Consider the following 24,253-nt stretch of genomic DNA (forward strand, 5'->3'; position numbering starts at 1 on the left):
TATGCATGAAGTGAATTAACACTGTTATAAAAGGTGCCTGATTGATGAATAAAGTGGAGTCGATGGCTGACCAATGCAAGGTGGGTCGTCTCCCCTCTAACTTCAATAGACACTCAGCCTCTTCTCTGTGACAGCTCAGACCCCTCACTGGCAGCTCTGAGGCCACTCCACCAAATTCCCTCTGAGAGTTCAATCTGACCTGGCTGATGTGGGGACATCCAGTGCCTCTGAGGGACATTTCATCTTTCCTTTTCTTCCCTCAGTCCCTTTCCAGTGGCATTTATTGTGACTCACCTGATCTAAGTGACCTTTTCCATGAGAAACAGAACAAATCTCTGCCTGCCTGCAATCACAGACTCCTCTGGGCTGGAGACCTCTGAGCCCAACCACGTCCCCAGCAGGGACCCTTGTCCCCAAGTGCCACATCCACAGGGCTTCCACTCCCTCTGCTGTGGCCAGAGGGCAGGGCTGGATGGGATACTGGGAATTGGGAATTGTTCCTGGCAGGGTGGGCAGGCCCTGGCACAGCTGGGGCTGCCCCTGGATCCCTGGCAGTGCCCAAGGCCAGGCTGGACATTGGCACACCCTGGCACAGTGGCAGTGTCCCTGCCATGGCAGGGGTGGCACTGGGGGGCTCTGAGGTCCTTTCCCAACCCAACCCAGCCCAACCCAACCCAACCCAATCTATGCCTTTGCCATGTTTTTTCCATCTCCCCTTTTTCCATCTCTCCCTTTTCCAATCTCCCTTTTCCATCCCTCACTTTTCATTCTCTCCTTTTTTCCAGCTCCCCTTTCCCAGCCCGTTTTCCAGCTCCCCTTTCCCAGCTCATTTTCCATCTCCCCTTTTCAATCTTCCCTTTCCCATCTCCCTTTTTTCAGCTCCCTTTTTCCATCTCTCCCTTTTCTATCTTTGCCTTTTCCATCTCCCCTTTGCCCAGCTCTCCCTTTTCCATTTCCCCTTTTCAACCCCCCTTTTCCTTCTCTCCATCCCCCCTTTTCCATTTCCCCTTTTTCCATCTCCCCTTTTCCATCTCTCCCTTTTCCATCTCCCCTTTCCCAGCTCGTTTCCCATCTCCCTTTTTTCAGCTCCCTTTTTCCATCTCTCCCTTTTCCATCTCCCCTTTGCTCAGCTCTCCTTTTTCCATTTCCCCTTCTCAACCCCCCTTTTCCTTCTCTCCATCCCCCCTTTTCCATCCCCCCTTTTCCATCCCCCCCTTTTCCATCTCTCCCTTTCCCATCTCCCACCTCCCCTGTCCATCCCCCAGCCCAGCTGTGTCCGTGTGCTGCCCCAGGCTGTGCCGGGCCCATTCCCGGTGTGCCTGCGCTGGAGCTGCCTGGGTTTGAACACAAATCTGAGCCCAAATCCCGGGGAAGGAAGGAAGGAAGGAAAGGAAGGAAGGAAGGAAGTGGCGGAAGTGGCGGAAGTGGCGGAAGGAAGTGGCGGAAGTGGCGGAAGTGGCGGAAGGAAGGAAGGAAGGAAGAAAGGAAGGAAGGAAGGAAGGAAGGAAGGAAGGAAGGAAGGAAGGAAGGAAGGAAGGAAGGAAGGAAGGAAGGAAGGAAGGAAGGAAGGAAGGAAGGAAGGAAGGAAGGAAGGAAGGAAGGAAGGAAGGAAGGAAGGAAGGAAGGACTCCAGGGATCCTCGCTCCCTCCCGCGGCAGCTGCTCGGCTCGGCCGGGCTAAGGAGGCGGCGGAGGCCGGGCACTGATGCTCATTCATTCCTTTATTGTGTCCTGGCCATCCCGGAGGGCGCTCCCAGCGCCGGCTCGAAGCTACATTACAGCACAGTGAGGAGCGTCCATCCCGCCAGGAACGGCCTCTCTCCCGACACTATGTATAATATATATATATTTATAATATGTCCTGTATAGTCCTATGTATAGAGTGACAAGGATGGGCCACCAGACAGTAAACTTTTGATTTCTAAATAAATCACCAGAGCAACAGGCACGAAAATTTGGTCCTAATCGAGGCCCTCACCTTGTCCATGAACCCGCGACAGACCCGCACCCCCCTCCCCGCGGAAAAACGGCCAAACCTGAACCCCAAAAGAACAGTTCAACAACAACGAAAGGAAGGCCCGGCGCAGCCCCCGGCCCCGCTGGGACACACGGACAGCGGGACACACGGACAGCGAGCGGCACCGACGGCCCGAGCGCTGCCGGCCTGGGCTGGGACAGCTCCCGAGGAGCAGGGAGGGCTCGGGAGCGGCTCTTGGTGCTGCAAGTGCCTCATCCCATCCCTGCGATGGCGATTCCCACCCTCGCCTTGTGCTCTGCTGGAAGGGCTCCAGAGAATCCCTCTGTGACCACAGCTGTGCTGGAATTCCACAGGATCCCTCTGTGATCACAGCTCTGCTGGAATTCCACAGGATCCCTCTGTGATCACAGCTGTGCTGGAATTCCAGAGGATCCCTGTGTGACCACAGCTCTGCTGGAATTCCAGAGGATCCCTGTGTGACCACAGCTGTGCTGGAATTCCAGAGGATCCCACCATGGCCACAGCTCTGCTGGAATTCCAGAGGATCCCTGTGTGACCACAGCTGTGCTGGAATTCCACAGGATCCCACTGTGACCACAGCTGTGCTGGAATTCCAGAGGATCCCACCATGGCCACAGCTCTGCTGGAATTCCAGAGGATCCCACTGTGACCACAGCTCTGCTGGAAAGGCTTCTGGAGGAATCCTCCATGAACACAGCCACCCTTCCCAGGTCACAGCCACCCTCCCTGGGCACAGCCACCCTTCCCAGGTCACAGCCACCCTCCCTGGGATGCTCCATGGCCCAGGGATGAGGACACCTCAGCTCCTGAGTTGTTTCCCACACCCTGGGTGAGAACAGAGGCCAGGGAAGGTCTCTGGTTCATCACTTTGGGGCTCCATGAGCTGCTGATCCTGGAAAACAAGGGAGGGAGGAAATTCTATTCCTGTAGCCCCCCAAGCTTCCCCTCATTCTGAGTCTGTGCTTCCTGACCCCAACCCCCAGATGCTTTCCAGGAAATTAAATAACAAACCAGCTCTCCCAACCACTGTGTTCCAGAATCAGAGAATCCCAGACTGGTGAAGGGACTTTAAAGCTCATCCAGTGCCACCCCTGCTGTGCCAGGGCCACCTTCCACTGCCCCAGGCTGCTCCAAGCCGTGCCCAGGGCTGGGATGGTTTCCCAGGGCCAGCTCACTCTGGGGGATGCTCTGGGACACCCCTGGCTGTGGGGGCACCTGTGGCCAGCCCTGACCCCACACCGTGGGTCTGTCACTCCTCAACACCTTCCCCTGCTCCCTCCTGCCAGGCTGGGCATGGCTGCTGCCAGGGCAGGGAGCTCAGCCCTCAGAGCAAGGTGCCAGGCTGCCAAGGTGCCAGGCTGGGGGACAAGGGACAAAGGTCCTGGAGGGACAGAGCAGGGTGTGTGTTATGGGGCACAGAGCAGGGTGTTGTGGGGCACAGAGCAGGGTGTTTGTTATGGGGTACAGAACAGGGTGTTTGTTATGGGGTACAGAGCAGGGTGTTTGTTATGGGGCACAGAGCAGGGTGTTGTGGGGCACAGAACAGGGTGTTGTGGGGCACAGAGCAGGGTGTTTGTTATGGGGCACAGAAAGGGAGTTATGGGGCACAGAGCAGGGTGTTATGGGGTAAGAACAGGGTGTTATGGGGCACAGAGCAGGGTGTTTGTTATGGGGCACAGAGCAGGGTGTGTGTTATGTGGCACAGAAAGGGAGTTGTGGGGCACAGAACAGGGTGTTTGTTATGGGGCACAGAGCAGGGTGTTGTGGGGCACAGAGCAGGGTGTTGTGGGGCACAGAGCAGGGTGTTGTGGGGCACAGAACAGGATATTATGGGGCACAGAGCAGGGTGTTGTGGGGCACAGAACAGGATGTTATGGGGCACAGAGCAGGGTGTTATGGGGCACAGAGCAGGGTGTTTGTTACAGGGCACAGAGCAGGGTATTTGTTATGGGGCACAGAGCAGGGTGTTTGTTATGGGGCACAGAACAGGGTGTTTGTTATGGGGCACAGAGCAGGGTGTTATGGGGCACAGAAAGGGAGTTGTGGGGCACAGATGGGGAGTTGTGGGGCACAGATGGGGAGGAAGGCAGGAGCAGAGGGCAGTGGTGGAGAGCCCCAGGTGGGCAGTGTTAGATGGAAGGAGGGATCCCCGGGGCAGTGCAGGGGTGTCAGGCCAGCTGGGAAGGGCAGTGGATGGCCCAGCACAGCCACGAGTGGATGGGACACGGCTGCTGAGGGAGCTGAGCTCTGCCCAGCCCCTGCTTCCCTCTGGGTGTCCCCATTCCCTCCCTGTGCCTTCCTGCCCTGTCCTGAGTGCAGGAGCACCGAGGGCAGCAGGGACCAGGCCGCCAGCAGAGAGCAGCCTGCCCAGAACAGCGCTGGGGGCTCCTTCCCTGGGACATCCCAAACCCACCTGGCCACGTCCCTGAGTAACTGCTCCAGGTCCCTTCCAACCTCACCTCCCTGGGCAGGAATTCTCTGTTTGCAGAGGACATTCCCCACCTGAAATCCTCCCTGAGCTGCCCTTGGCTGCCCCAGGAGAGCCAGGGGTCCCTCCCTCCATCCATCACAGGGATGTCCCCATGCCACCATCCCAGGGACACCAGAGCTGCCCCACCAGCTTCCCTCTCCCTGAGAGCCGTGCAGGACACCAAGTGCTGTCCCTGCAGCTGCTGGGCAGGACTCAACCCTCAGATCCCTCCTGGCTTCCCCCTCTCACCCACCACCATTCCAATCCAGTCCTCCATTCCCCACCAGCGAGTTTGTCCCACCAGGAGGTGACAGAAGTGACCTCCGTGTGCCATTGTCCAGGGGACAGCGATGCCATCGCTGCCCTGGGTGTCACCTCCTTGTCCCACATTTCCCTGTCCCTTCAGCTGCAGATGGAGCCTCTGGAAGGGAGTGGAGATTTCCAGATTTCCAGATCTGGCTGTTGCCAGGAGCTGCACACCCACAGTCAGCCATGGGAGCCTCGGTGGGGCTGGCTCCAGTGTCCCCAGAGTGTGCCCAGGGCGTGGCACAGCTGGACAAAGCCCTGTGCCCTTTGGGTGACTCGGCCTGGTGACTCTGCAAGCCCTGGGGATGGAGCTGGTGCCCCTGCAGTGCCAGCCGTGCCCACAGTGGGTGAGGTGTCCCTGCTGCCAGCACAGTCGATGCAGGCTGGGGAGTCCCTCAGGGGACTCTGACAAGGCACTGCCACCACCAAGTCTCCCGATCCACGCAGAAATCTCCAAATTCCCTGGGATCCAGCACAGCAAAGCCAGCACAGGGGCCAGGGCGGCCAGGATGGAGCAGTGTCCTGGTGCTGTCCCTGTGCCCAGCCCTGTGCCAGGGCGGTGTCACCATGCCCAGCCCTATGCCAGGGTGGTGTCACCATGCCCAGCCCTATGCCAGGGTGGTGTCACCATGCCCAGCCCTATGCCAGGGCAGTGTCACCATGCCCAGCCCTATGCCAGGGTGGTGTCCCCATGCCCAGCCCTATGCCAGGGTGGTGTCACTATGCCCAGCCCTGTGCCAGGGTGCCGTCCCTGTGCCCAGCCCTGTGCCAGGGTGCTGTCCCCGTGCCCAGCCCTGTGCCAGGCGGCGTGGGCAGGGCTGGGAGCTGGGCAAATCCAGCACGGTGCCCACTGCCAGCCTGGATGTCCATCAGTCCGAGCACAAATCCTGCCTCCGCTCCATAAATAAATAGGTTAAATAAATAAAGTGACAGATCCGGATCGGGGGTGGAGGGAGGGGAGGAGAATGGAGGGGAGGAGAATGGAGGGGAGGAGAGAGGGAGGGAAGGAAGGACAGAGGGAGGGGCAGCCGCCCTGGCCGGGCCGTTCGTGTCTCCACACACACACACAAAGTAGCTGAGGATAAGGACGAGCTGGGGCCGCGGGCCGGGCCCCCCTCGGCCCTCGGGGGCTCAGTCCGGTTGGAGGCTCCCGCGGTCACTCGTGGGCCGGCAGGGGGGCGGCGCACGGGGAGCTGGAGGCCAGGGACACGTGCGTGGTGGAGGACGGCAGCGACCGCGGCGTCTGGCACCTGGGGACACACAGACATTCATGTCCTGCCGTGCCTTCCCACCCTGCCCCAAATCCGGCCCTTTCCCCGGGCGTCTGCTGTGCTGGCAGCACCAAAGGGCAGCCCTGGCTGGGTGGGACGATACCTTGGGTCTGGGAAATAGGGATATCAGGGATTGGTTTGGGTTGGGGAGATCTTATAACTCATCCAGTGACACCCCTGCCATGGCAGGGACACTCCCACTGTCCCAGGGTGTGCCAGTGTCCCGCCTGGCCTTGGGCACTGCCAGGGATCCAGGGTGGGCATCCTGTGCCAGGGCCTGCCCACCCTGCCAGGGCACAATTCCTCATTCCCAATCTCCCATCCAGCCCTGCCCTCTGGCACTGGGAGCCATTCCCTGGCTCCTGTCCCTCCATCCCTGTCCCCAGTCCCTCTGCAGCTCTCCTGGAGCCCCTTCAGGCCCTGCAGGGGCTCTGAGCTCTCCCTGGATCCTTCTCCCATCCAGGTGAGCACCCCCAGCTCTGCCAGCCCTGGAGCAGCTCTGGGGGCTCCTCTGGGCTCTCTCCAGCAGCTCCAGGTCCCTCCTGCACAGCCTCAGCAGCATTCCAATGTCTGAGCACAGCCAGCACTCCCGGGCAGGCTCAGCTCCGATGGGACAGCTCTGCCTGCCCCAGCCCTGTCCCTGTCCCCCCCAGCTGTCCCAGCCCTGTCCCTGTGTCCCCCAGCCGTGTCCCTGTGCCCCCCAGCTGTCCCAGCCCTGTCCCTGTGCCCCCAGCCCTGTCCCTGTGCCCCCCAGCCCTGTCCCCGTGCCCCCCAGCTGTCCCAGCCCTGTCCCCGTGCCCCCCAGCCCTGTCCCCGTGCCCCCCAGCTGTCCCGTCCCTATCCCTGTGCCCCCCAGCCCTGTCCCCGTGCCCCCCAGCTGTCCCAGCTCTGTCCCTGTGCCCCCCAGCCCTGTCCCCGTGCCCCCCGAGCTGTCCCAGCCCTGTCCCTGTGCCCCCAGCTGTCCCAGCCGTGTCCCTGTGTCCCCCAGCCCTGTCCCTGTCCCCTCCCTGCTGTCCCAGCCGTGTCCCTGTGCCCCCCAGCCCTGTCCCTGTGTCCCCCAGCTGTCCCAGCCCTGTCCCTGTGCCCCCCAGCCCTGTCCCCGTGCCCCTCCATCTGTCCCAGCCCTGTCCCCGTGCCCCTCCATCTGTCCCAGCCCTGTCCCCGTGCCCCCTAGCTGTCCCAGCCGTGTCCCCATCCCTGTGCCCCCCAGCCCTGTCCCCCCATCTGTCCCGTCCCTGTCCCTGTGCCCCCCAGCTGTCCCAGCCCTGTCCCTGTGCCCCCCAGCCCTGTCCCTGTGCCCCCCAGCCCTGTCCCTGTGCCCCCCAGCTGTCCCAGCTCTGTCCCTGTGTCCCCCAGCCCTGTCCCCGTCCCCCCCAGCTGTCCCAGCCGTGTCCCTGTGCCCCCCAGCTGTCCCAGCCTTGTCCCCGTGTCCCCCAGCCCTGTCCCTGTCCCCCCATCTGTCCCAGCCCTGTCCCCCCAGCTGTCCCAGCCCTGTCCCTGTGCCCCCCAGCCCTGTCCCCGTGCCCCCAGCCCTGTCCCAGCCGTGTCCCCGCGGGGCTGGCACCCACCAGGAGCGGGATTTGCGCACGCGGGAGGCCGCGGGCCGCTCCAGGAGGCTCTCCAGGCGCATCAGGCGCTCCAGGTGCAGCGCCCGCGGGTCCTGCTCCGCCGCGGGGTCCCTGCTGCGCTCGAACTCGAAGATGGCCGGGGGGGACAGGTCCAGCTCCAGGAACATGATGTTCTCAGCCTGCCCAGGGACAGCCAGCACGGGGGGAGTCACCGTGGGGAGGGCACGGCTCCGGGGCACTGCGATCCTCTCCTGGCTGCCCTGGCACTGGGCTGGGGGCTCAAGGCTCTGCTCTGGCTCTCCCAGCCTGTGCCAGGCTGTTCTCTCCAATGGCAGGAGAGCCAGGACTCGAGCTGGGAGGATAAAGCTGGGAGCTTGGATTGGTTATCCCAGATCCTCGTGAGCTTGGTTACTCCATCTTCCCTTCCAGTGTTATCCATCTTCCCTTCCAGTGTTATCCATCCCTCAACCCATCTGATCACCATCTGCCTTCATCCATCCACCTCCAGCTCTCCAATCACCTCCATCCATCCACCCACCCATCCACACATTCATACACATCCATCCATGGATCCATCTATATACATCCATCGACATCCATCCATCCATCCATCCATTTATCCATCCATCCATCCATCCATCCATCCATCCATCCATCCATCCGTCCATCCATCCGTCCATCCATCATCCATCCATCCACCCACCCATCCACATCCATCCACACACCCATGGATCCATCCATCCACCCATACACATCCATACACATCCATCCACACATCCATACACATCCATCCATGGATCCATCTACATACCTCCATCTACATCCATCCATCCATCCATCCATCCATCCATCCATCCATCCATCCATCCACAGATCCATCCATCCATCCATATATCTCCATCCACACATTCACACACCTCCATCCACACATCCATCCATGCCCATCCCTGCATCCATTCATCCATCCATCCATGTCCGTCCATCCATCCATCCATCCATCCATCCATCCATCCAGCCAATCATACACATGTATCCATCCATTTGCCAACCCATCCACATCCATGGATCCATCCACCAACCCATCCACACATTCACATACCTCCATCCACACATCCATACACATCCATCCATCCATCCACCCATCCATTTATCCATCCATCCATCCATCCATCCATCCATCCATCCATCCATCCATCCATTTATCCATCCCTCCATCCATCATCCATCCATCCATCCACACATCCACTCATCCACTCATCCATCCATGGATCCATCCCTCCCCACACCCATCCCTCCTCACCCACCCCATTGCCCCATCCCCTCCCCACCCCTGCCCACCCGGGGTCCCCAGCGTACCCTGAAGCGGGGGTGGGATCTCCTGGCCATGGCCACCCTGGCGTAGTGGCTGATGGGCCTCTTGTAGCCCACGGCCGAGGTCGGGCGCCGCTTCATCTGGGAGCTGCTCCTGGGGCACATGAGGGGATGTGAGCAACAGAGCCCCAGGGAGCACCAGGGGTGGGATTGGGGGGTTCACACTGAGGGTGGGCTTGGGGGGATTCACACTGAGGGGTGGGATTGGACAGGATTCACACTGAGGGTGGGATTGGGGGGATTCACACTGGGGGCTGGGATTGGGGGGATTTACACTGAGGGTGGGATTGGGGGGATTTACACTGAGGGTGGGATTGGGGGGATTCACACTGAGGGGTGGGATTGGGGGGATTCACACTGAAGGGTGGGATTGGGGGGATTCACACTGAGGGGTGGGACTGGGGGGATTCACACTGAGGGTGGGATTGGGGGGATTCACACTGAGGGGTGGGCTTGGGGGGGATTCACACTGAAGGGTGGGACTGGGGGGATTCACACTGAGGGGTGGGACTGGGGGGATTCACACTGAGGGTGGGATTGGGGGGATTCACAGTGAGGGTGGGATTGGGGGGATTCACACCAGGGGTGGGCTTGGGGGGATTCATACTGAGGGTGGGATTGGGGGGATTCACACTGAGGGTTGGGCTTGGGGGGATTCATACTGAGGGTGGGATTGGGGGGATTCACACTGAGGGTTGGGCTTGGGGGGATTCATACTGAGGGTGGGATTGGGGGGATTCACACTGAGGGGTGGGCTTGGGGGGATTCACACTGAAGGGTGGGATTGGACAGGATTCACACTGAGGGGTGGGCTTGGGGGGATTCACAGTGAGGGTGGGATTGGGGGGATTCACACTGAGGGCTGGGATTGGGGGGATTCACACCCATGGGCACCTACAGTGTCCCCCACACAGTGGGGCCACTCCTGTGAATTGGCAGGGACAGGGACTGTGCCCCGGGGACAGGGACACAGGGACATACCCTGGGGACAGGGATGGGGACACAGGGACTGTGGCCTGGGGACAAGGACAGGGACAGAGACACAGGGACAAGGACAGGGACTGTGCCCCAGGGACAGGGACACAGGGACTGTGCCCTGGGTAGAGGAATGGGGACACAGGGAGTGTACCCTGGGGACAGGGACACAGGGATGTACCCTGGGGACAGGGACAGGGACAGAGGGACACAGGGATGCACCCTGGGGACAGGGACAGAGACACAGGGACAAGGACAGGGACACAGGGACACACTCTGGCAACAGGGACAGGGACACAGGGACAAGGACAGGGACAGGGACACAGGGACAAGGACAGGGACAGGGATAGGGACAAGGACAGGGACACAGGGACAGGGACACAGGGATGCACCCTGGGGACAGGGATAGGGACAGGGACCCAGGGACAAGGACAGGGACATAGGGACTGTACCCTGGGACAGGGATAGGGACAGGGACACAGGGACACAGGGACTGTACCCTAGGGTCAAGGACAGCGACAGGGCCACAGGGACAAGGACAGGGATATAGGGACAGGGCCACAGGGACAGGGACAGGGACACAGGGACAAGGACAGGGCCACAGGGACACAGGGACACAAGGACACGGACAGGGCCACAGGGCCACAGGGACAAGGACAGGGCCACAGGGACAGGGCCACAGGGACAGGGACAGGGACACAGAGACACAGGGACAAGGCCACAGGGACAAGGACAGGGCCACAGGGACACAGGGACAGGGCCACAGGGACACAGGGACACAAGGACACATGGACAGGGCCACAGGGCCGCACCCTCCGGCAGGAACCAGCGGCTGGAATTTCCACTGCTCCTCGTCGCCATCGAAGTACAGGCGGTTCATGATCTTGTTCTTCTCCTCAGGAGGGATGAAATTCTCGATGATCAAATACCTGAGGGACGGAGCAGGAGCAGGAGAGGAAGGGGTTAATGTGACAGGAGACAGAAAACAGGCACAGAGGGAGGGGAAAGGCAGGAAGAGAAGGAGACACAGAAACATCCGGAGGATGGAAATGTGATGGAGGGGAGAGGTTGAAGGAACAGATGCAGCCGTGGAAAGGGAGAGGCAGCAGAGGACGGGCATCAGAGAGGAGCCAGGGAGCTCTGGGGCTCCAGGCAGCACCAGGACCTTCCCCTCCTCTCCGGCCATGTCTGCTCTCACTGCCCAGCCTGAAAGTCAAGGGAAGCTCAGCAATGCCAAGGGGACCCCAAAGGGAATCTTTTCTCCTGTGTTTTTGGGCAAGTGGAGCAGCTGTCAAAAACTGTTTTAAGGCAGGTGGTGCAGACAACTTCTATGAAAAATCCTTTCTTCAGGATTTTTCCTCCTGAGAAGCTGAGAGGCCTCAGGAACAAAATGTAAACAATGATTATCTGCTGCTGTGGAATGCAACAAGTAGATCTGTGATTAGTTTCATGTAGTTGTTTCTAATTAATGGCCAATCACAGCCCAGCTGGCTTAGACACAGAGCCCAAGCCACAAACCTTTGTTATCATTCTTTTCTATTCTATTCTTAGCCAGCCTTCTGATGAAATCATTTCTTCTATTCTTTTAGTATAGTTTTCATGTAATATATATCATAAAATAATAAATCAGCCTTCTGAAACATGGAGTCAGATCCTCATCTCTTCGCTCATCCTAAAACCCCTGTGAACACGGGCACAGGCAAGGAGCTGCATCAGTGAGCTGTGCTGGGGGAGAGAAGGGGCAAAGCTGGAGAGGGAATTGTTTGTAGTGAGAATGTTTCACCCTGAAACACTGCAGGGCCTGTAAACAGCTGGGGGGTTCCAGAGCTGAGAGAGAGGGGAGTGCTTGAAGTGACAACAAACCCTGGGGCAGCAGAGCTGCAGCTGTGGGAGGGTCCCAGAGGGAAAACTGTGCCAGGAGGGAACCAGGAGGGGAAAACTGTGCCAGGAGGGAACCAGGAGCCCCAGGGATGGAAAACTGTGCCAGGAGGGAACCAGGAGGGGAAAACTGTGCCAGGAGAGAGCCAGGAGGGGAAAACTGTGCCAGGAGGGAACCAGGAGGGGAAAACTGTGCCAGGAGAGAGCCAGGAGGGGAAAACTCTGCCAGGAGAGAGCCAGGAGGGGAAAACTGTGCCAGGAGGGAACCAGGAGGGGAAAACTGTGCCAGGAGGGAGCCAGGAGGGGAAAACTGTGCCAGGAGGGAGCCAGGAGGGGAAAACTCTGCCAGGAGAGAGCCAGGAGGGGAAAACTGTGCCAGGAGGGAGCCAGGAGGGGAAAACTCTGCCAGGAGCTCCATGGAAGGAAAACTGTGCCAGGAGAGAGCCTGGAGCTCCAGGGAGATGGGGCCACCCCATGTTCCCAGAGCTGCTGTCCCTCTGAGGATGCTGTGGTGGCCAGAGCAGTCACCAGGTGCCCTCGGGGTTCAGTCACAGCCAGGGTTTGTGCTGGAACATTTTCTGGTTTTTCCCCTTTCTCAGCGATTCTTGGACGCCCCCTGTGCTGCTGCCCCCAGTGCCACAGCTTGTGCCACCCCTGACAGCTGGGCAGGGCTCACAGCCCCCAGTGCCACAGCTTGTGCCACCCCTGACAGCTGGGCAGGGCTCACAGCCCCCAGTGCCACAGCTTGTGCCACCCCTGACAGCTGGGCAGGCCCCAGTGCCACAGCTTGTGCCACCCCTGACACCCGGGCAGGGCTCACAGCCCCCAGTGCCACAGCTTGTGCCACCTCTGATACCTGGGCAGGGCTCACAGCCCCCAGTGCCACAGCTTGTGCCACCCCTGACAGCTGGGCAGGGCTCACAGCCCCCAGTGCCACAGCTTGTGCCACCTCTGACAGCTGGGCAGGGCTTGGCTGTCCCTGTCTCTGGGTGGGGTCAATCCCTCCAGTTCTGCACCCACTCTGAGCCTCTGAGCTCCTCAGCCCTGCTCTGAGCCCCCCAAACCTGCTCTGAACCCCCCAAACCTGTTCTGAGCACCCCAACCCTGCTCTGAGCCCCCCAGCCCTGCTCTGAGCCCCCCAACCCTGCTCTCAGTCCATGAGTCCTACTCTGAGCTCCTCAATCCTCCTCTGATTCCCCAAACCCTCCTCTGAGCCCCCCAACTCTCCTCTGAGCCCCCAGCCCTGTTCTGAGCCCCCCAACCCAGCTCTGAGCCCCCAGCCCTGCTCTGAGTACCCCAAACCCTATTCTGAGCCCCCCAACCCTTCTCTAACACCTCAACCCTGCTCTGAGTTTCTGAGCCTGCTCTGAGCATCCCAAACCTGCTTTGAGCACCCCTCAGCTCTTCTCTGAGCCCCCATCTCTGCTCTGAGCCCCTGAGCCTTGTTGTAACACCCCAACCCTGCTCTGAGCCCCCCATGTCTGCTCTGAGCACCCCAACCCTGCTCTGCACACCCATTTCTACAGGACCACCCAGACCAGGGGATCGCCAAGCCCCTCACCAACACCCCAACCCTGCTCTGAGCCCCCTAACCTTGCTCTGAGCTCCCCAACCCTCCTTTGAGCCTCCCAGCCCTGCTCTGAGCCCCCCAGCCTAGCTCTGAGCACCCCAAACCTGCTCTAACACCCCAACCCTGCTCTGAGCCCCCCAACCTTGCTCTGAGCCCCCATCTCTGCTCTGAGCACCCCAAACCTGCTCTAACACCCCAACCCTGCTCTGAGCACCCCAGCCCTGCTCTGCACACCCATTTCTCCATGGCCACCAGGCCCAGGAGCCCCCCAAGCCCCTGACCAGCACCCCAACACCTACTTGAGCTTCAGCTCCCGGGTCTGCTCGTTCTGGGCCTCCTCCAGGTCCTGGCGCACGCGGATGTACTCGTCGTGCTGGTCCTGGATCTCCGCCTTCACAGCCTGCAGCTTGGCATAGAGCTGTGAGGGGACACAGCGCCTCAGCCCTGGCCCCAGGGAGGGGCCTGGTCCCTGTCCCCACCTGCCACCACCCTCTCACCTTCTTCAGCTTCTTGGTTTTGATCTCCACCTCCTGCTGCAGGGACGTGTAGGTCTCGCGCAGCTCCATGGTCTCCTCGTCCCTCAGCAGCATCTCCTGCTGCATCTCCCGCTCCCGGCGTTTCTGCGGGCAGGGACACGGCTGGGACCGGCACGGGGATGGGGAGGACGCACCAGGACAGGCCTGGACAGCCCCAGAACAGCCCAGGACAGCTCTGGACAGCCCAGGACACACCAGGACAGCTCAGGACAGCCCCAGGACAGCCCTGGACAGCCCTGGACACCCCAGGACAGCCCTGGACACCCCCAGGACGGCCCAGGACAGCCCAGGACGGCCCAGGACAGCCCAGGACAGCCCTGGACATCCCTGTTACCCCCAGGACAGCCCTGTCACCCCCTGGTACCTGCTCAGCGATCTCCTGCCGCCTCAGCTCCAGCATCTTCTGCTGCTCGTTGGTGTGGTCCACGATGGTCCTGCCCCCGATCAGCAGCTTGCTCTCCATGGCCTGCAGGGGACAGGGGACAGGGCAGGGGGTCAGGGCTGGCAGCCCCACCCTGCCCAGGGGCTTGGCCACATGCCACCCTTACTGGGTGTGACCCACATCCCTGATCCCTGTCCCCAGCCCTGATCCCTGTCCCAAACCCTGATCCCTGTCCCCAGCCCTGATCCCTGATGGTCACCCCCATTCCTGATCCCTGTCCCCATCCATGATCCGTGTTCCCAGCCCTGATCCCTGGTGGTGACCCCCATCCCTAATCCCTGATGGTCACCTCCATTCCCGATCCTTGTCCCCAGCCCTGATCTCTGTCCCCATGCCTGATCCTTGTCAGCATCCCTGATCCCTGGTGGTCACCTCCATCCCTGATCCCTGTCCCCATCCCTGATCCCTGTCCCAAACTCTGATCCCTGTCCCCATCCCTGCTCCCTGTCCCAAACCCTGATCCCTGTCCCCATCCCTGATTCCTGGTGCTCACCCCCATCCCTGATCCCTGTCCCCATCCCTGATCCCTGTTCGCATCCCTGATCCCCATCCCTAATCCCTAATGGTCACCCCCATTCCTGATCCCTGTTCTCATCCCTGCTCCCATCCCTGCTCCCTGTCCCCATCCCTGCTCCCTGTCCCCAGCCTGGGTCCCTGTCCCCAGCCCCGCTCTCAGGGATGTGGGAGGTTCAGTGTCCCTCTGCTCAGATCCCTGCTGATGAGGAGGAGGCTGGGCAGGATTAGATTGGACATGGGAACAATTCCCACCTGGAAAGGGCTGCCCTGGCACAGCTGGCACTGTGGGATGGGCTGGGGTGGGATGGGATGGGATGGGATGGGGTGGGATGGTGTGGGATGGGATGGGATGGGATGGGCAGGGATGGGATGGGATGGGATGGGATGGGATGGACAGGGATGGGATGGGATGGGATGGGATGGGATGGGATGGGATGGGATGGGACGGGCTGGGATGGGATGGGATGGGATGGGATGGGATGGACAGGGATGGGCAGCAGCTGTGGGCTGGACCCTGCCCCACCGGGCCGGCACACAGAAATGCACAAACACACACATAAACATACACAAATACATACAAATACACACCAAAATGGGGCTGTGCACACATAAATGCACACACACACAAACACACACATCAACACACACAGGGGCTATGCACACAGAAATTAACAAACACACACTGAAATACACACCCAGGGGCTGTGCACACAGAAGTGCAAAATACACACACACAGGGAGCACATCCTGTGCCAGGCTGAACACGTTCACACCCCCACGGGTACATGTGGGAGCACCGGGTGTCTGTGCACACCATGTTTGTGTGTGTGCGTGCACGTAGACACTGTGTGTGTGTGTGTGTGTGTGTGTGTGTGTGTGTGTGTGTGTGTGCACTGTGTGCATGTGCACACCGTGTGTGTGCATTTGTGTGTGTGCACTGAGTCTATGTGTATGTGCACACTCTGTGCGTGTGTGTATGTGCACACTGTGCGTGTGCACCATGTGTGTGTATTTGTGTGTATGCACACCGTGTCTATGTGTACATGCACTCTGTATGTATGTGCACACTGTGTATCTGCACACCGTGTGTATGTGTTTGTGTATGCACACTGTGTCTGTGTGCACACTGTGTATCTACACACCATGTGTGTGTACGTGTGTGTGCACACTGTGTATGTGCACACTGTGTGTGTATGTGCACACTGTGTGTGTGCATCATGCATGTTTGTGTGTGTGTGCTCTGTGTGTGTGTGTGTGCATGCACAGTGTGTGTGTGGTATCTGCACACCACGTGTGTGTGTACGTGTGTGTATATGTGTGTACACACTGCATGTGCACACTGTATGTGCAGACTGCGCACATGCACACTGTGTGTGCACACAGTTTGTGTGCATGTATGTGCACACTGTGTGTGTACACTCGTGTGTGTGCACACTGTGTGTACACCATGTGTGTGTCTGTGTGTGCACTCTGTGTATTTGTGTCTGTGCACACTGTGTGTGTGTGCAATGTCTCTGTGTGTGCACCATGTGTGTGGGCACTCCATGTGTATGTGCACACTGTGTGTGTCTGTGTGCGTGCTGTGTGTGTATTTGTGTCTAAGTGCACACTGTGTCTATGTATGTCCACACTGTGTCTGTGTGTGTGTGTGTGTGTGAGCACACTGTGTACTTGTGTTTATGTGCACACACCATGTGTGCACACTCTATGTGTATATATGTGCACACTGTGTGTCTGTGTGCATGCTGTGTGTGTATTTGTGTCTAAGTGCACACTGTGTGTGTGTATGAGCACACTGTGTACTTGTGTTTATGTGCACACACTGTGTGTATATATGTGCACACTGTGTGTGTGTATGAGCACACTGTATTTGTGTCTATGTGCACACACTGTGTGTATATGTGCACACTGTGTGTGTATGTTCACACTGTGTGTGTGCACACATCGTGTGTATGTGTGTGTACCTGTGTGCTCACACTCGGTGTGTCTGTGTACACACTGTGTGTGTGCACACTGTGTGTGTGTGTGTGTGTGCAGACTGTGTGTGCACACTGTGTGTCTGTGTGCACACTGTGTGTGTGCCCATGTGCACACTGTGTGTATGTGTGTGTGTCTGTGTGTGTGCAGACTGTGTGTGTGTGCCCATGTGCACACTGTGTATATGTGTGTGTGTCTGTGTGTGTGCAGACTGTGTGTGTGCACACTGTGTGTATGTGTGTGTGTCTGTGTGTGTGCACACTCTGTGTGTGTGCACACCATGTGTATGTATTTGTGTGTCTGTGTGCACACTCTGTGTGTGTGCACTCTGTGTGTGTCCATGTGCACACCATGTGTGTGTATTTGTGTGTCTGTGTGCACACTATGTGTGTGCACACTCTCTCTGTGTGTGCACTCTGTGTGTGTCCATGTGCACACCATGTGTGTGTATTTGTGTGTGTGTGTGTGCACACTCTGTGTGTCCGTGTGCACACTGTGTGTGTGCATTTGTGTGTCTGTGTGCACACTCTGTGTGTCCATGTGCACACCATGCGTGTGCATTCACGCCCTACAGCCCTGCTCCCATGCCAGGGTGTCCATGGGGGACAAATGGAGGGACACCCTGTGCCCCGCACAGCTGCACCACAGGAGCACCAGCAGGGACAGACCCAATGTCCCAGACACCACACACAGCCTCAAAAATCACTGTCCCAGCCACAGAGACAGCTCTGCCACCATCTCTGCCACGTCCCCTGTGCCACCAGCACGTGGCCATCACTGCCATGTCCCCCCTGCCACCAGCACATGGCCATCTCTGCCATGTCCCCTCTGCCACCAGCACGTGGCCATCTCTGCCATGTCCCCTCTGCCACCAGCACGTGGCCACCCTCACCCTGGGTATCTCTGGCCCCCCAGATCCAGGGCCCTGCTCCTCCCAGGGCCTGGTCCCCTCCCCACTGCCATGGCCACTGAGGGACAGAGGGGCCACCAGGCCACCCCAAGGGTGGTGCCAGCACTGGGGGGTCACACAGTGGTCACGGTGCTGCTGTCACATGTCCCTGGGCAGGGGTCTCCATGGGGGTACTGTGCAAACCAGAGGCCCCCATCCCCACTGACACCTGCCTGGGGCAAGGCTCTGTTTCCATGGTTTTCCCCCCATTTTTCCCCTTCCAGCTCCAGGGGGTGCATTGTGGATTCTGGAGGAACCCAGGGGACACCCCTACAGCAGCTCCCAGCACCCAGGGGACACCCCCAAAGCTGTGCCAGCAGCTCCCAGCACCCAGGGGACACCCCCAAAGCTGTGCCAGCGGCCCCCAGCACCCACGGGACACCCCACAGCCATGCCAGCAGCCCCCAGCACCCAGGGGACACCCCCAAAGCCGTGGGTGCCCCAGCCAGCCCCCCTCCCACAGGGCTGACACCATCCCTGGCAGATTAAGAGGTGTCTCAGTGCCACCGTTTCCTCCTCCCTGCCAGGGCATTTATTCCCTCTAAGGAAGAGGCTCCCAATCTCCTCTGGCACTAGGCCTCTCCCAGGAACTCATTTCCGGCACCCAGAGAACTTCCCAGCACTTTCCCTCCTGCTGACCTCGGCCTCAGCCCCTGGCACGGCCCTTGGAAACACCCACACCCCATAGGCAGCTCCCCTGTGGCACAGCCCCTCTGCCTGGGCACACAGCTGGACACCCAGAGCACATCTGGGCACACAGGAGCACATAAGGGCACACAGAGCACATCTGGGCACACAGGAGCACATAAGGGCACACAGAGCACATCTGGGCACCCAGAGCACATAAGGGCACCCAGAGCACATCTGGGCACCCAGGAGCACAAAAGGGCACCCAGAATCACATCTGGGCACCCAGAGCACATCTGGGCACCCAGAAGCACATAAGGGCACCCAGAAGCACATCTGGGCACCCAGAGCACATCTGGGCACTCAGGAGCACATAATGGCACTCAGGAGCACATAATGGCACTCAGGAGCACACCTGGGCACCCAGAGCACATCTGGGCACCCAGGAGCACATAAGGGCACCCAGAGCACATCTGGGAACCCAGGAGCACATAAGGGCACCCAGAATCACACCTGGGCACCCAGAGCACATCTGGGAACCCAGGAGCACATCTGGGCACCCAGGAGCACATCTGGGCACTCAAGAGCACATAAGGGCACCCAGGAGCACAAAAGAGCACCTAGGAGCACATCTGGGCACCCAGAGCACATAAGGGCACCCAGAAGCACATCTGGGCACCCAGAGCACATCTGGGCACTCAGGAGCACATAATGGCACTCAGGAGCACACCTGGGCACCCAGAATCACATCTGGGCACCCAGAGCACATCTGGGCACCCAGGAGCACATAAGGGCACCTAGGAGCACATAAGGGCACACAGAGCACATCTGGGCACCTAGGAGCACATCTGGGCACCCAGAATCACATCTGGGCACCCAGGAGCACATAAGGGCACCCAGGAGCACATAAGGGCACCCAGAGCACATCTGGGCACCCAGAGCACATCTGGGCCCCCACAATCCCATCTGCTGGGGCAGGCTGACCCCACCTCTCCGAGCTCCGTGTCCCACGTGTCCCAGCTGGGTGGCAGAGGCAGAGCCCACACCCACGAGTGTGACAGTAACACAGGGTGCAGTGTGTCACCCGTGGGTGTGGGGGGCACCCCGTGTCCCCCTGCCACCTCAGCTGTCTTTGCCACGGTCATTACAGAGCCAGGGGCTCCTTGCCCGGCCCCACCGTGTGGCAAAGCTGCCCAGGAGCACCCTGAGGCCACCCAGTGTCCCTGCAGTGTCCCACGGGCTGTGCCCGCTGGGGTGAGTGCCACAGCAGGCTGTGCCCCTTTGTGCCCACTGAGGTGCCACCTCTCTGCTGTCACTGTGCTGAACCCCCACGGCCAGAGGGTGCCCGTGTGCAGAGCAGCCCCAAAGGCCACCCAAAGGGACACGGTGCCATCTCGCCTCCGGCCCTGCCTGGTTACTCAGCAGTTCCAGGGCACACAGCGGCCCTGAGCCAGCCCTGCTGAGCACACAGGGACACTGGGCAGGACAGCGCCAGCCCAGCCTGCCTGCACCCCCCTGTGACAGGGGACGGCTGCAGAGACCCCTGTGCCTGTGCCAGGCATGCTGCTGTGCCAGGACACTGGGCACGGGACACTTGTCACGGGATACCCGCCGTGCCAGCCAGCAGCCCACAGCTCTGCCCCAGGGCCACGTCCCAGTGCGATCCCACGCTCCCTGTGCAGGCATCCAGGCATGGGCACACATCCCTGGCACCGCCACACATCCCTGGGCACGGCCAAAACACCACCCTGGACATGATCACACATCCCTGGGCACAACCACACATCCCTGGGCACGGCCAAAACACCACCCTGGGCACAGTCACACATCCCTGGGCACGATCACACATCCCTGGGCACCACCACACATCCCTGGGCATGGCCAAAACACCACCCTGGGCACCACCACACATCCCTGGGCACAGTCACACATCCCTGGGCACCGCCACACATCCTTGGGCATGGCCAAAACACCACCCTAGGCACAATCACACATTCCTGGGCACGGCCACCCTGCAACAAACACCACCCTGGGCACAACCACACATCCCTGGGCACAAACACATCCCTGGGCACAATCACACATCCCTGGGCACAGCCAAAACACCACCCTGGGCACAATCACACATCCCTGGGCACAATCACACATCCCTGGGCACAATCACACATCCCTGGACACGGCCAAAACACCACCCTGGGCACAATCACACATCCCTGGGCACAATCACACATCCCTGGGCACGGCCCCATGTCCCTGGGGCTCCAAGAAACACCACCCTGGCCATGGGAGAGGGTCCAGACCCCTGCCCAGCCCTGGCACCCCGGGCATGTCCCACCCCCCAGAGGGTCCCTCCCTGCCTGGGCTCCAGCCCAGTCCCCACATCCAGGCCAGTGGGGCTGTGCCAGTGGGGCTGTGCCAGTGGGGCTGTGCTGAGTGTGATGCCAAGGGTCAGGGGCTCCCTCCCCACTGGGGGTTCCAGCCCCACGGCCACCATGGGCAGGGCCCCCCAGTGCAGTGGGGACAGGAGCAGGGCTGGGGCAGGGGTCTGGACCCTCTGCTGGGGCCCCTCTCACCCTCAGCACCAAACCCCTGAGCATCCCTGAGCCAGCAGCGGTGCCCCCATCCACCCTGCTCTGGCCTGGGGTGCCAGGAGGGATTTGGGCTGGGGATGGGGGTCCCTGCAGAGCTGCCAGGCCCTGCCCATCCCCACAGAGCCCACTGGGAGCAGGGGCTGTTCAGAACTGGGGGCAGGTGGGGGCAGGTGCCCTGTGTCCCCAGCCCTGGGCTCGCTCCCCAGGCCACCAGGGACGAATCTGCAGCATCACTCTCCTCACCCCCCTTCCCACACAGCTGCTTTGTTGTGCTGAAGGGGACAAGAGCTGAGCACAGCACACTGGTGCCACAGTGACCCTCTCCCCTGTGGCCCTTCCCTGCCACTCCCTGCAGGTCCCACAGTGTCCCCACGCAGGTCTGAGGGCCAGCCCAGCCCAGCCCCACGCCAGAGCCTGGGGCTGCCCTCTGGTCACCTCACTTGGGAGGATGGGCACCTCCCTCAGGCTCCCTGCTTGGGATCCATTCCCATCCACACCAGGGCCTGGGGGCACAGCAGGCACCCCGGCCCCATTTGTCACCACGCCAGGCAACACAAACCTTGTACTTGATGGCCAGCAGCTCCGTGGCCTCCTGCTCCTTCCGCAGGTCCTCAATCATCTTCTCCTTCTCCTGGAGCAGCTTCTGCTTCTCCTCACTCACCAGGCTGTGGTCATCCTGGATAGCGGCTTTCTCCTCTTCCAGCCTCTCCTTCTGCTCCTTCAAGTAATTCTCCATGGTCTTCTCCAGGCCATCCTCATTCTCGTCCTCCCCTTCATTGTCCACGGTGCCCTCTCCATCCATCGCTTTCTTCCTCCGGCTGCTCCTCCTCCTCTTCTTGCCCAGCATCCCGCGTTTCTCCAGCTGGGCTTTCAGCCGCACGATCTCCTCCTGGAACTCCCGCAGCAAGGTGTCCTTGGGGTCCTCGTTCACCCGCGGCTTGTTCTTGATGTTCTTGGCCCTGTTGGCGAACCTGAGGGTGGAGAGGCTCTCGTCGTAGCTGTGCGAGGCCGGGCCCAAGGTGGCCACCATGATTGTCTTGGCGTTGCCCCCGAGCGAGTCCTGCAGCAGCCGGGTGAGCTTGGAGTCCCGGTAGGGGATGTGCGTGCTCCGCCCGTCCACCAGCGCCGAGATGACGTTGCCCAGGGCCGAGAGGGAGAGGTTGATCTTGGAGGCCTCCTTGGGGCGCTCTCCCTGGGCCCCCATTTTGCTCTGGCGCTCGCTGCCGGCCAGGTCCACGAGGTTGAGCTTGCCCACGCGGATGTGCTCCTCGCCGTCCGGCCCCGTCTCGCTGCACTCGATGGTGATGAGGAAGATGGCGTGCGAGCGCGAGCTGTGCTCGTTCATGTTGGTGCTGCCCACCGAGCGCGTCTGGCTGCCCAGGTTCATCACGTGCTCGATCTCCTTGACGTTCTTGGTCACGAAGGAGGAGAGGTCCTTGATGTACACCCCGGTCTCGGGGTTCTCCTTCAGCTCCAGCTTCTTGCTCTGGTCCTTGGCGAGGAGGTCCCTGATCTCCTCCTGGTAGATCTCCAGGTACGAGGCCCTCACCAGGTACTGCTGGTTCTGCGAGCGGGAGATGTGGGTGAAGATGTGCTCGAAGGCGCTGGGGATGATGCCGCGCTTCTCGGGCTCCGCCCAGGCGCCCTGCATGGTGTAGGTCTTGCCGGTGCCGGTCTGCCCGTAGGCGAAGACGGTGCCGTTGAAGCCCTGCAGCACCGAGTCGATGAGCGGCCGCACCGTCTCATCGTAGAGGTCGGCCTGCTTGGAGCTGGCGTCGTACACGGCGTCGAAGGTGAAGGTCTTGGGCAGCTCCCCGGGGGCGGCGCGGGGGTTGCGGATGCTCACCTGGCCCAGCTTCACGTCCAGCTCCAGGACGCGCTCGTATCCCGCCGCCTCCTCCCGCCGGCTCATGGGCCGGCACCGGGCCACCACCCGGAGCGCCTCGCAGCCGCTGCGGGGCTTACCGGCCATGGCGGCGGCGGGCGGGGCCGGCGGCGCAGCGGGGCTGGGGGGCTCAGCCGCGCCGCCCCCGCGGCATCCCCGGGGCCGAGGCCGGGGCCGGGGCCGGGGCCGGGGCGGAGCGGGCGCGGCCGGGGCGGGGGGCGCTGGCGGCCGGGGCGCGGCGGGGCGGCCCCGCCGGGCGCTCGCTCATGGCAGCGCGGCCGCTGCGCCCCGCCCGGTGCGGGGATGGGGCGGCCGGGGCGGGCCGGGGCGGGGCGCGGCCGCGCCGCGATTGGTGCGCGCTCCCGCAGCCGCGCCCGCGCCCCCCGAGCGCGCTCCCGCGGCCGAGCACCCGCAGGCGCGGGCGGGAGCGGCGCCGGCCCCCCCGGGCACGCCGGGAGCTGTAGTGCGGCCTTTGTGCCGAGCCCCGGGATCAGGGCGAGCACTCGGGTGGGGAATGAAGGATGCGGGACTGGGATGCTGCATTGGAATGCACAACCGGGATGGGGGATCGGGATGGGGGATGAAGGATGCGGCGTTGGAATGCGGGATTGGGATGAGGGATGAAGATAACGGCGTTGGAATGCAGGATTGAGATGTGGGAAGAAGGATACAGCGCTGGAATGCGGGATTGGGATGTAGGATGAAGGATACGGGTCTGCCGGGCGGTGTCTGGGATGCAGGATTAGGATGCAGGAAACAAAATGCAGGATACAGAATGCAGGATTGGGATATGGGATCACAAATGTAGGAATGGCATGCAGGATGCAGGACTGCGATATGGGATGAAGGATACAGGATCGGGATGTAGGACAAAGGATTGGAATGTAGGACTGGATGCTGTACTGGAATGCAGGACTGGGATGTGGGATGAAGGATGCAGTGCTGGGATGCAGCACTGGAATGCAGGACTGAGATTCTGGGTTGGGATGCTGCATTGGAATGCAGGATGAAGGATTCCAGATGAAGGATTGAGGATGAAGAATGCAGGTCGGGGATGTGGGATACAGGATGTGGGTTGCAGGATGCAAGATGCAGGATTTGTGTCTGCGATGGAGAATGTTTTTGTGGAATGCAGGATGTGGGACGCAGGATGCAGGACTGGGATGTGGGAAGCAGGGTGCAGGGTCCATGGTGGGGGATCAGGGATGTGGGATTGGGGTGCAGGACAGAGGCAGGAGAAGCAGGGGATGCCCAGTCCCGTTCCATCCCTGTGGGGCCAGGGCAGGGTCACCCTGTGGAGTTTGGGTGTCCCTGGGCTGTCCC

The 24,253-nt window shown here is 60.8% G+C and overlaps 1 protein-coding gene across 1 annotated transcript; it reads right to left on the minus strand.

Moving 5' to 3' along the window:
- Nucleotides 1–1,702: 1,702 nt before the first annotated feature.
- KIF3C (kinesin family member 3C) lies at nucleotides 1,703–23,237 on the minus strand. Its single transcript, XM_074536327.1, has 8 exons — nucleotides 21,605–23,237; nucleotides 14,308–14,409; nucleotides 13,905–14,027; nucleotides 13,707–13,825; nucleotides 10,772–10,888; nucleotides 8,970–9,078; nucleotides 7,614–7,792; nucleotides 1,703–6,024 (listed from the first exon to the last, which is right to left on the minus strand). Exons 1-8 carry the CDS (start codon nucleotides 23,015–23,017, stop codon nucleotides 5,931–5,933), a joined length of 2,256 nt encoding a protein of 751 aa, XP_074392428.1. The 5' UTR covers nucleotides 23,018–23,237; the 3' UTR covers nucleotides 1,703–5,930.
- Between the last annotated feature and the right edge of the window lie 1,016 nt (nucleotides 23,238–24,253).

Source organism: Zonotrichia albicollis, chromosome 3 (assembly GCF_047830755.1).
Source record: "Zonotrichia albicollis isolate bZonAlb1 chromosome 3, bZonAlb1.hap1, whole genome shotgun sequence".
NCBI lineage: Eukaryota > Metazoa > Chordata > Aves > Passeriformes > Passerellidae > Zonotrichia > Zonotrichia albicollis.